Below are 12690 nucleotides of genomic sequence, written 5' to 3'. Positions count from 1 at the left end.
GTTGCCTATCTTCAAGTTTTTAAGAAAATATGTTTCAAGTTTATTTCTGTAAATCTAAGTGAAATGTGGTGACTTCATTCCAGGTCAGCCCATAGAAAGTTTTACTTGGCCTAGAAATCTCTCATGAAAAACACAAAGCTTGTATTTCAAACTGATTTTCATTTATTCCTGGCTATTAATACCCTGAATCAACACAAGTACTTCTACTCAAATTACATATTTGACATAAAGCCAATTTGGAATTCAAAAATTGCATTTATCTTGCTGAAGCCTCTCCTCACGATTGTCCTTAAAACGAGGGGAGGTTGATCAGTGAAATCACCTTATATAAATTGTGGGGCTACAGCTGTATTGTTCCAACAGCTGGAGGACTGTGGAACTTGAGACAACAGTATTTCTGCCCTGAAGTCACAGGCACAGTGTGCAGAGTGCAGTTCTTTTTTTTTTTTTTTTTTTTAAATATTTATTTATTTATTTGGTTGCGCTGGGTCTTAGTTAGTTGCAGCATGTGGGATCCAGTTCCCTGACCAGGAACCGAACCCGGGCCCCCTGCACTGGGAGCATGGAGCCTTAGCCACTGGACAACCAGGGAAGTCCCCCAGAGCGCAGTTCTTCTCATCAGCTATGCTCTAAAGATGGACTTAACATTTCATTTGAGAAGAAAAAAGTCAAAGGATAATACACATGATTGAAGTGCAGCACAAAAGTCCATGAAAGACAATGAGAAGAACACTTTCATAATTTTGAGACAGTGCCTTTGGCAAGGTTTCTTTCAGATTCACTGAAAAATTTCCAGGCTCTCTACGTTCATAATGGGCACAAAAGCATTGTATGAAACCTCCTGTTCAATGTTGTGCTATTGGCTGTCTTTGAAAATGACATTGTTAAAACATAACCACAGACTTCTGGCACTGTGTGAGTGTGTGTGTGTAGATTTCAAAATAATCTAATCCATTAAAAAAACAAAAAAAAAAAATTAGTGGAATTTTTGGAAAACTGAGTTTTAAATTGTCAGAAATGACTAATTTATGGAGCATTAGAAAGCATGATTAATTTTAGCATTATCTTCCTATTATCTAATTTTATAGTTTATGACTTAATTCACAAACATTTACATTTTCAGGTATAAAGAAAATGAATGAAAAATGTTATTTGAAAGTGTAACATAGTTATCATCTTTGTCAATAATACGGACTTACAAAAAAAGGAGCAAATGTGTTTCATCGTATTTATTCTAAAACCTATGCCAAATCTGTTATATTCATGATTCCTTCTTTTTGTGATTATCTGTCCAACGACTTTTTTCTAGTACAACAATGGCCAAGCTTCTGAGGTGAACAACCACTGTGTGTGTGTGTTTGTTTAATGTTTCAGAAGAGTGGTGCTTAAGCAGGCCACACAGAGAACATTCTGAAAGACGTGGGTTAAAAAGACTTCACTGGATGTCATAGCTGAGGGCTGAGAAATATCAAATATATTACCTGTCTCATTAATTATTAGTATGGTCTAAAACTTCTCTTTGGTAGTAATTAGAATAAAAACAAAGCTGGAGGGCTTCCCTGGAGGCACAGTGGTTGAGAATCTGCCTGCCAATGCAGGGGACACGGGTTCGAGCCCTGGTCTGGGAAGACCCCACATTCCGCAGAGCAACTAGGCCCGTGAGCCACAACTACTGAGCCTGTGCGTCTGGAGCCTGTGCTCCGCAACAAGAGAGGCCGCGATAGTGAGAGGCCAGTGCACCACGATGAAGAGTGGCCCCCACTTGCCGCAACTAGAGAAAGCCCTCGCACAGAAACGAAGACCCAACACAGCCAAAAATAAATATAAAAAAATAGATAAATTAATTACAAAAAAAAAAAAAAAGATGGGAGCCCTTTGGTGGGTTACCTAGTCCCATGTAAGTGTAAAAGAAAAAACTTAAAAAACAAACAAACAAAGCTGGATATTAAGAAAAATCCTATTTGAGACCAGTGCGAAAGCCTACACTTGATGTCTGGGTACACAAAAACCAGTTCTATTTATCACATTTTGCTCTTTATTCACACTTTCAGCTCATCACTGTAAAAAGAATGTGATAAGGACAATGTTTTATTGCATTTGTATTTTCAATATATACACTTTACATCTAGAGACTTACACTGACTTACCAATTTCATTCTGCAGAGAAAAATTCCGAGACAAATTCCTCAGCAGAGAGACGGCAGTCTTTTTCACACTTGGATCACCAACATGCAGCATCTTTCGTGTGTGCTGAAGGCCATTTTCTTTCTGGACAACTGTTTGAGCTACTGATGTTGGCATCTGTTTTGTGAGACATGTTCTATAAATACTATTGTATTTTACTTCATGGTTAAAATTTCTTAATTTCTGTAGATTACTAGAGATTGAGTGAGATGTTTTAAAAGCTAGAGATACTTTCTTTTAATTCTTACTAGGTTTTCAATTTAATTACTGGATAAAGACAGTTTATTCAGTAGTTTTAAATAAAATACTGGATTTGGTTAGCTATTGTGTTTTCTGCATCTGGTTATAAATAAAATGGGTCTGTCTTTCCCTTTCCTTTTTTATCATATTCTTTTTATTCACATTTTCAGTTCATCATTGTGAAAAGAAAAGGGCATTTTAGAATCAAAGTTACACTAATGTCATAAAATTTAGTGGGTAAGTTTTTTTCCCTTTTTCTATTTTCTTGAACTATTTGTGTAATGTAAGAATAATTTCAACTTTGTGGGTCTGGTAGAACTTAGCTATAAAGACAACTGAGCTGAGAAAAATTTTAAAGGGAGATGTCTGATTACTATTTCAATGTATTTACTGGTTGTTGGCTTATTCATCTTTTCTGTTTGTCTTGTTCAAATTTTGGCATTTTACATATTTTAATAAACGTATTCATTTCTAAAAAGCTAGTTTATTCTGAAAGAGATATTGGGCTTTTAAAGAAAGGAATGTATGGCTTGTCAGATTACCTGTAACTCTATTCTCTGTATCAGAGGCTGCATGCGCAAGTTGCTGGTTCAGGTCTAGGTCCACCAGAGGCAAATCTTATTTGGAATTAGGCTGGTCACCTACTTTCACAGGGTCTGAGTACCAACTAGGCCCTTCCTAGCATCAGCAAACCTCCAACAATACTAAGACCTTAGCTTGTGTCTGCAACTTTATATATTTTTATTTGAACCTAACATGAGGCTACCATGCCAAAAATCCGTGTATTCTTGACCATTCTTCAGGGTGTCTATCTTCTCTGTTTATCTATCTAAACTCTGCTTGCTTCCCCTACCTCCTGCACAGTGCCCTCTTTACATTCTGCACTGTACCGTCTAAAAAAGGGGTTCTTAATATAGGATTCAGGATAGGTTTCAGGGAGGGAATAGGAGGTCCTTAAAATTATTTTTGTGTTTATAGTAATCTTTTTCAGGGAAAGAGTCCGTAACTTTTATTTGATACTCAAAGTGTCCATGACTCAAAGAAGTTAAATAACCACTATTTTGCAATGTTTGTTCCAAAGTTACACTTTGTCTTTCACTAATTTGCAGAACATTCCATTAGACTCTTTTCTTTCCTCTGGGAAGAATCCTTCACCTGCAGCCAATCTGTACAACTCCTTGGACATGGAGGTAGACTTAGCATCCCTCTCTCTTCTCAATGGCCCATCTAAGTAATTACATCTTTCCTCATATGCAAAAGCTCTGCTCTTCTGAGTCAATGCCGTCCAGCTCTATCTCTCTCATAGAGTTTTCTTTGTCATCTCAAGGCCTAGTATATAAAAATGATCACAGAATTCTGATTCATTGAGGGAAATGGGAGAGGCTGATGTGGAATGATCTTTAGAATTTGCTCATTAAGGAAAATAAACAATCAGATTTACCAAATAGAGATTTCATATTCCAGCTTTAGGGAATTTGTGAGAATGACTGTTAGTCAATTATTTACAAACAGCACTTCTAGTTCATATTGCCCTCATTACTAATGAGGTTGAGCACCTTTTCAAATGTTTAATGGCCATTTATACATCATGTTTTGTGAAGTGCCTGTTCAAATCTCTTGTCCATTTTTCTATTGGGTTGTCTTTTTATTGTTAAATCGATGAGTTTTTTTTATTTCCTAGATACCAACCTTTGTTACTTATATATGTTACAAAAATCTTTTCCTCCTCTGTGCTTTGCCTTTTTACTGTCTTTTGATAGCTTAAGTTTTTAATTTTAATGTAGTCAGTTTATAAAATATTGACTTTATGTGCTTTTTATGTCTACTGTTAAGAAATCTTTCCCTATTCCAGGTCACGAAGATATTCTATGTTATCATTTAGAAGCTTTATTGTTTTACCTTCCACATTTAAATCTCATTGCTGTTGGAACTGATTTGTGTGTAAGGTGTGAGACAGAGAACACATTTTTTTTTTCCATTGGACATCAAATTAAGTGCCTTTAAAGTGTTTTAGAAACTTGAAAACTGTTTATTTCAATGATTTTTAACTTGTACAATGAATGTTTAATTTTACATGTGTATACAACATAATGAGTTGATATACTGTAAAATAATTATCACAATAAGTTTAGATAACATCCATCATCACACATAGTCACAAATTTTTTTTCCTTCTTGTGATGAGACCTTTTAAGATTCACTCTTTCAGCAACTTTCAAATATACAATACAATATGGTTAACTATAGTCACCATGCTGTACATTACACCCCCAGGAGTTATTTATACTGTACTTTATACTTCATACTTTATCCTTAGAGAATTTGCTAAATGGGTAAATTTTATCAACCCTTTCCTTATTTATTATTTTGGTTTTTTTTGTATCATTTAATAAATAATGACCATTATACCTGAACTAATAAAGTTTACATTAAGGTATTCTTACTGGCAAGAAATTACTGCCATAATTTTATACTAAAATTATAGAATTTATCTTTTAGAAGCTATTCAGTCCAGTTCAGGTTCTTTGCCATCTAAGGCACATGGCCATCAATGCTCAGTGCTGTCTCAGTTATGAACACAGGTGAATGGACTGGGTATTTTCTGGAACTATGTTTAATGGTCTGCTTTTCATGTTTTTCTATTCAGTGATTCCTTCTAGAAATTACAAAGTCAAGCATTTTTTTATCACACCATCTAAACATAGCAAAATTAGGGAAAGTAATAATTAGAAAAAATATACATGTAAGTCAAAATTTTAATAAAAAGCATCTTGTAACTTAAAAGAACAAAGGGTCCTCATATCATTGTCCCATGCTGCTAATGATTTTCTTCTATAAATCTCTAGTCAAGTTTAACCCTAATAGCCTTGAGTATGGATTAATACCAGTTTAGTGTAGGTCTCCTTTCAGGGGACTGGACTGGTCTAAGGTTAGGTATGACTTAAAATCCATTGCTTGGATTCCTTTTGGATTTGGAACTCTTAGATTTCTGTTTGTTTATTTCTTTTTCCCAGCTAGATTATTACCAAACACAGGGATTTTGTCTTATTCACCACTATATACTTAGCACTAGGCTAGTGCCTTTTATGTAGAATGTGCTCAAATACTGTTTGTTTGATAAATGAATAAAGGAATTACGTAGTCTGAATAAACTACATATTCAGAATGGCATATTCTTGTATGTTGGGTGGCAAATATTCCTGTATTGACAGAAACATGGAAGCACCTCTGGATAGTTTGGATTCCATGAAAGATTTTGGAGTGGAAGAGGCTAAAATCCAAGCTTAAAGAGTTAGCTCATATTGAACCATCCTCAGAGCATAGTGAGCTTAAACACATACAGACACAGCAATTTAATTTCTGACCTTTTCTATTAAGTTGGCTGGTAGTCAGTTAATAAGAGAGCTTCTGTAGTTTGGGAAAATGAAAGAAATGGTTTTGGGAAACTAAGCATGGGGAAATGGGAAGATAAGACAGTAAATTATGTCTTTCTGTCTGTCAGGGCTCCCTGGTCACTCCCCATTTCCTTCTCTTTGTGCACAAGTACATTCTGAAGAATTTCAAAGAGATTAAAATTGGGTTGTATTCTTAACCATGGTGCTAAAATAGAGAAATACTGGTTTTAGTATTTCACAATTTTATTCAAAACTGAGCAAAGAATGAACATGGTTCATTAAAGAATGAACATGGTTTCTCAAGTAAGGAATAAATAATATTTTTGTTATCAACAAGAGTGCTTTCCTCTATGATGATAGATAATTAGACTGGCCATAGAGTGAACTACTTGGGGAGAGTTTAATCATTTTATGATCAAGGCAAAGAATACAAGCTTAGTTCAAATAATTAAATATTTATAGAATCCTTTACTATGTTGCAAGCTATAAAATACATGGGGAAAGGAACAAATTTTTACTCTTTTTTAAAGTAATTTAAAAAAATTAATTTTATTGGAGTATAGTTGATTTAAAATGTTGTATTAATTTCTGTACAGCAAAGTGATTCAGTTATACATATATATACATTCTTTTTCATATTTTTTTCCATTATGGTTTATCACAGGACCTTGTAAGTTTTTACTCTTTTTAATATTTTAATTTTGCTGGTATAAAGTACATCTGGAAAGAGAAGTAACTATTTTATAGTTGACTTTCTGGGACACAAAAGCACAGATAGCCTTTCCAACTGCAGTGGACATGTGTTGTCTCTGCCTTCTAGGATTCATTCTTCCTTTTGGTAACAACACTCTGACTTTCCCTTAGGGAGCCACTCCATGTGGTACAAGTGGTAGTGACCCTCGCTCACTGAAACCCCTGCCCCTGAAATTCACATGTGAGCACATAACCCAGACTTGGCCAGTTAGAACATCACAGGCTCCTGGCCACAGGTACTGGTTTGGAAATGGGAAAGTGAGACTCATTCCCCAAGTTCTTAACAGAGCTATTGGGAAAATAGTAGTAGTTTCTTTTCCTGTGGAGACATTGAGCTGGATAAGAGGTAAGCCTGAAATCACTGGTGGCTATCTTTGCTGTAATATGAGGCTAGCCTTTGAGAATGAAACCAACAGAGGAAAACAGAGTCCAGAGATAGAGAATCACAAATATAATTGCTGGGCACCTATGTCCCACCATGACAGAAGGAAAACCCACCCTGGACTTTTCAGTTATATGAGTCAAGAAATTCCTCTCTTTTGCCTAAGCCAGTTCAGGTAGGATTCTGAGACTTGTAACAGAAAGAGTTCTGACTGATACTCATAAATACCAACGAGTCTTTCACTCGCAGTCTGACCTGGGTTTGCAGAAGCTGAGGCTGAAATTCCTGCAAAGCCGAACTCTCTCTGGCAATTCCTGAGAACTGTCTTGATTGAAGCGAGAAAACTTATGTTCTTACTTCACTGTCATTTCTGAGCTTAATGTAGGTGTGTCTACAATGCCATTATTTAAAAAAGTAAGCATGATACTCACTGGTCCACTTCCTGCCGTGAGATTCTGGAGAGCTCCCAAAGATGCTTCTTGAGTGTAGTTTCGGACACTCTTGGCGATCAAGGACAAATACATCCGTATCACGATGGAGTGCCACAGCCACTCCACGCCCTTGGGGTTGCTCTTTTCCTCTGGCATTGGCATGTCCTGGTATTGCTAATCACACACACGATGAAATCCAAAATTAATGCCTTCAAGTGATTTCTACAATTCCACACCCAAACCAAGAGACCAGAAAGTACTGTCTTGTCTAGGGAGACTAATAATTAGCATAATAAGAAGCCCTTAAAATAAAAATGAAAAAGCAAATATGTATGATTTACAGTCATTTAACTTTTAGCCCATGATGACTATTTCTCCCTCACAATACCCCATACTCACAACTTTACATTTCACAGCAAGAGAGAATGCAGAGAATTAAGCATTGACTGTTCTAGAATAGTTTTCAGGCTGCTGTTAAGCTAAAAGCTAAATTAGTCACATCCACTCTGAAGATAAGAAAAACAGGCCTCTTCCCTCAGAGTCTTGTGAAGTTGTCCAGGATAGCATCAGGATTCTAAATTTACCAGTTGTTCTCCAAGTTCACATACACCGTGATACTCTGAGGAGTAGGAGAGATCACATTCCTTCTATTTCATGAAATGCCAGTCTGGAGCAGTCCTTCCTATGTACAGGGTTTGCTTTTAGGATGTCCAAGTTTGTTTTTAGAATGTTTAAAGCTGAATGTCAGGGCTGCTTTTAATGTTAAAACAATGCTATGCCACTGGCCATGTGGCATTAAGCTTACTTCCTAACCTGCAGGGCATAGAGCAGTATGGTTTGATGGCTAATAGTGTAAATCTGGGGCCAGATTGCCTGGGATTGAATTCCATCTCCTCCACTAATTTGCTGAATTATTCTGAATTAACCTTTCTGTACCTCTGTTTCCTCATCAGTAAATGAGGCTATTAATAATACATACCTCATAGGGTAGATATAAGGATTAAAAAAACTTAAAATAGAGCCTGACGTATACTAAGTACTCAGAAACACACACACACACTTATTCTTTCAAAGGCCTCCCAACATACCTCTTTTACTTTCCTGCTTCTACTGCCAAAACACCCAATACTTTTGTTGTTGTCAGCCTGGATATTCCGGCTTTGAATATAGATACTCTGGGAATATTTCTCTGGGAGCTCTGCCTCCAGCTGGTAGGAGAGGTTATGAAGAATGCACACACAGTTCTCTGTGGCCTGAGAAAATAGGACATGAATATTGATCATATACATATAGATATCCCTTTGCAAGTATTATACCACAGGACCTCTGAGGCTTTAGATCTTACAAGGTTAACTGGACGCAACAGGGTGCGCTTGGACTGCAGGGTGGCTGGGGGAGTGAAATGAGTACAGCTAGAAAGCCTAGGGCTAAATCATAAATGGTCATGAGCACAATGCTAAGAAGTAGAGGCTGAATTTTTTAAAACATTGGGGAGCAGTTCTAGTTTACTTTTAAAGAGTGTTCAGAATGATTTTAGATTTTAGGTACATTGTTTAGTAGCCACGTGGACTTGGAAAATAGGAGGAGATATTGCTTGTAGAGACCAGTCGACTACAATAATCAGTATAAAAGATGCACAAACTATGACAGCAGTAGTAGCATTAAAGAGGACTGGCTAAACTAAAGAGCATTTCAGAAGTAAAATGCACAAGATTTGTTGTCCAGTGGATGTGGGATGTGAGGGAAGAGAGGAAGTCCAACATTACTCAGGTTTCTATTTTCATTTGGTAGACGGTAATAATTATTAAGAAGGCTTATACAGAGGAGTAAGTCCGGAGATGAGGGAAGAGATGAATTTCATTGCTGAATATGTAGCATTTGGGCTCCTTTCAAATATCCAGAGTTGTTAAACAGAAATTTGGGTCTGGAAAGTAGAAAAAAAAAGGGGCTAGATAGATATTAATATTTATGAGCATGTATGGGAGATCTTAAGCTCAGCAAATGAGTTAATAAATAAGGCCAAACCCAAACAGCTACTTCAAGAATACTCTGAAGAGTCTTAGTAAGACAAAATAAGTAATTCAATATGAGAGACATCTAATTCTTGTATCACCTTGTCATCTGGCTGGTAATCTGCAATGGTTCCTCTGACATAATGGACCAGTGAGTCAATCAGTCCATCACACCTTCTCATCACTTTCCTCCCTTCAGGGCCAGCTGAACTCATGTTTCTATCAGGAAAAACAAACAAACAAACAAACAAACGATCAATCATAAGACAGGCTGTGTATCTAATAGGTTTTTGTTTCAAAGTTTCTTCCAAGGTTTCGGAAAACTGGCAAATTTGTCAAAGTATGACAGACTTGTCCTGGGGTCAATAAATCATCAACTGCCTATGGTCATCAAATCTGGACAACTTGTAAATATATTCATAACACGTTATTATGTCAATAAAAGTCTTCTGTCTACTTCATTCCAAGCACCAAGGTCAGAGCATTATTTACTTAATCTTTACACCATTTTGGAGAGGGTATAAATATATGAGGAAAATATTTTGCAGTTAAAAGGAGAACAAGTGGCACATTAGCCATAGCAATATACATGTCCAAGTCCCAACTGTGCTGTGCCTTAATTCTAAGTAACTTAAAGCTACTTAAATTCTCTGGGCTTCAGTTTCCTCATTTGTAAATACAGGGTGTTAGACTATATTATTTGGAGGTTTTATAGGTTTCAGCATAAACTGTTATTGACAAATATTAAACCAAATGATCTAAAATATGATAATTCTATAATTAAAATGGCAGAGAGCTGTCACGAAAAATGCAGTTTTACACTGTGTAAGACCTAAGTTAAAAGCATGACCTATAAACATCTTTGCAATTAGTCTATTTCTTTTTTTTAAAAATAAATTTATTTATTTTATTTTTGGCTGCATTGGGTCTTCGCTGTGGTGTGCGGGCTTCTCACTGAGGTGGCTTCTCTTGTAGTGGAGCACGGGCTTCAGTAGTTGTGGTGCGTGGGCCTAGCTGCTCCACGGGCCTAGCTGCTCCACGGGCCTAGCTGCTCCGCAGCATGTGGGATCTTCCTGGACCAGGGATCGAACCCGTGTCCCCTGCATTGGCAGGCAGATTCCTAACCATTGCGCCACCAGGGAAGCCCTCTATTTCTAATTTGGCTAAGCCATGACACCTTTCTATAAACAGTGACTAAATCTACAAGTGCAAGTTGCTTCCTTATAGAGATTGAAGTTTATCAAACACAGCAAAGTAATACATTTAGGGACTATGTTTCAGATTCAGATCATGTTTATATTCTGGTATTACTGTTACTATGTTCCTCTGCATTAAGTTCTTCTTGACGGCATTAACTATTTAAAAAAATTTTTTTCCCCAAAATGTTAACAGCTCCATCAACAAGAATGGCAAAAGAACAATGCCTTCAGGTTTTTAGAATTTTGAGAACCACCCTTATTCCCTTTTGCTAACTTCACTTGCTAAGAATTATTCCTATAAATTTTATCAGACCAGTTCCTTTCACTGGTAGGTAGAGCATTCAAAGCATATTCTTTTTTATTTTTCAGTTTGCTCCTTTTGAAAAATTTTATTTAGAATGCTTACTTGTTGAAGTTAGCATCATTTTACAGATCATTAGAAAAATTCAATTCTTCTGTCTCTGCAAACATTTATAATAGGTTAGGAATAACAGATTAGAAATGTAATACATTACAAAACAGTTGCCTATGACTATCTGTACATTTACTATGCACCTTAAGGAAAAGAATTCGACAGTGTGCTGTACTTACACTGCAGATAACATCCTTTTATTCTATTTTACAAAACTGACCAGTGGTAGTGTTTGAATTTATAAATGGCCATTAAACAGGATATTTAACCTAGATATATAGTTAGCATGCTAAAAAGTGAAAATTTTCAACTGAAGTTCTGTGGCTCACAAAGCATACTTTTTTTGTGTATAATGTCTCAGCGTGATTCTGAACATCAAAAGAACTACAATTCTGAGAAATTTTGGGGTAGTATTTTCTTCTTCTTTAAAATAATATATTGCACTAAGTGATTTAAAAAAGCCTTTCTGTTCCCAAATACTGTTTTCAATACATCTTGTCAAAGAACAAATGTGCCCAGCATTATATCAAGAACTGCAGGGAACAAGGGAGGAGTATCCAGCATTGCACCCTGATCCCAGGGAGATCACATCTATAATACTCGAATGTTTTTAACCCATGAAAATGCAATTTCATAATCCAACCTAATACTTGAGGAGATAAGACAAATACACCTAAAACTAAGGATATACTAATAATTTAGTGGTTAATGAATTGATACAATGAGTTTTTGATTTTAACAAAATCCCTTCTGTGACTTTGGTTCTCATTTGAGGTTTCTAATGTAATTATTCACGTCCTTATTTTTCACTGTACCTGAAAGACTTTAACACTTAGTTCATTAAAAAGGAAGATAATGAACGGGCTCATAAACTGTAAATAAAACCATTTTTCCTATAGTTTTTTTTCAAGAAATGATTATTTGAACCAAGATCCTCTATCTACTCTCTGAGCCCTTTAAGGTCATGGGATCTTAAGAAGCTTGACAAAACTGAAAAAGCATCTTTTACGGTCTCCTTATTTTACACATGGAGAAACTGAGGACCAAAGAGTTTAAGTTACTTTTCCTGGTGAGATTAAATTACTGGTGAAGTCAGGATAGGAGAGCTGTTCTTTATTCTGTGCTAAGGGTGGCTCCAGAGTAGAGCAAACCTTACCTAACATTCATTCAGTATGCCATTTGTTTAGCAAGTACCATATGTCCTCCAACTCCAAGACAACGTTATCATATTTTAAAGCTCCCTTTGACCTTTTCAACATCTGGCTTGGAGAAATGGCAGTAGTTTTAAAATTGCTCTGACAAATCAAAAGCTCTCTCTCCCTAGCTAAGCCCACTACATACCTTGCAGATGGATGACTCAGCTTTGTTTTACTTCAAGTCTGTTTATTTTGGGTGAGAATGGTAATTCAGTTTGGCAGTACTGCCAGTTCACACACACTAACTGTTGTCTTGTCGTTTGGTATTATCCAGACTCTACTGGCTTGAAATGGGACTTATCAGTGGTTCCTGACAGTTGATACCTTTGCTGACAGAAAGTGCATGGAACCCCACTGCTTCAGTATTTGCTCTTGCATATCAAAAATAGTTCCTACCTTACTCAACTACCCAGAAATACGAATGATAAGGGTGGATTATTTTATAGCAATACATCCATGAATAGAGGTCACTAGTCAGAAAGGAAT

The 12690-nt window shown here is 36.3% G+C and overlaps 1 protein-coding gene across 2 annotated transcripts in view; it reads right to left on the bottom strand.

Moving 5' to 3' along the window:
• The window catches only part of PKP2 (plakophilin 2), a 103132-nt gene that overhangs the window by 17331 nt on the left and 73111 nt on the right, over nt 1–12690 (bottom strand). For both annotated transcript variants that reach the window (XM_082419722.1, XM_082419721.1), the window contains exons 7-10: nt 9499–9616; nt 8474–8638; nt 7386–7559; nt 2148–2301 (exon numbers count right to left, since the gene is read on the bottom strand). In XM_082419722.1, coding sequence (XP_082275848.1) covers nt 2148–2301; nt 7386–7559; nt 8474–8638; nt 9499–9616 — 611 coding nt within the window. The remainder of the gene's footprint in view (nt 1–2147; nt 2302–7385; nt 7560–8473; nt 8639–9498; nt 9617–12690) is intronic.

Source organism: Balaenoptera physalus, assembly GCF_965194825.1.
Source record: "Balaenoptera physalus genome assembly, chromosome: 13".
Taxonomy (NCBI): Eukaryota; Metazoa; Chordata; class Mammalia; order Artiodactyla; family Balaenopteridae; genus Balaenoptera; species Balaenoptera physalus.
This window is presented reverse-complemented; position numbering and strand designations above follow the sequence as displayed.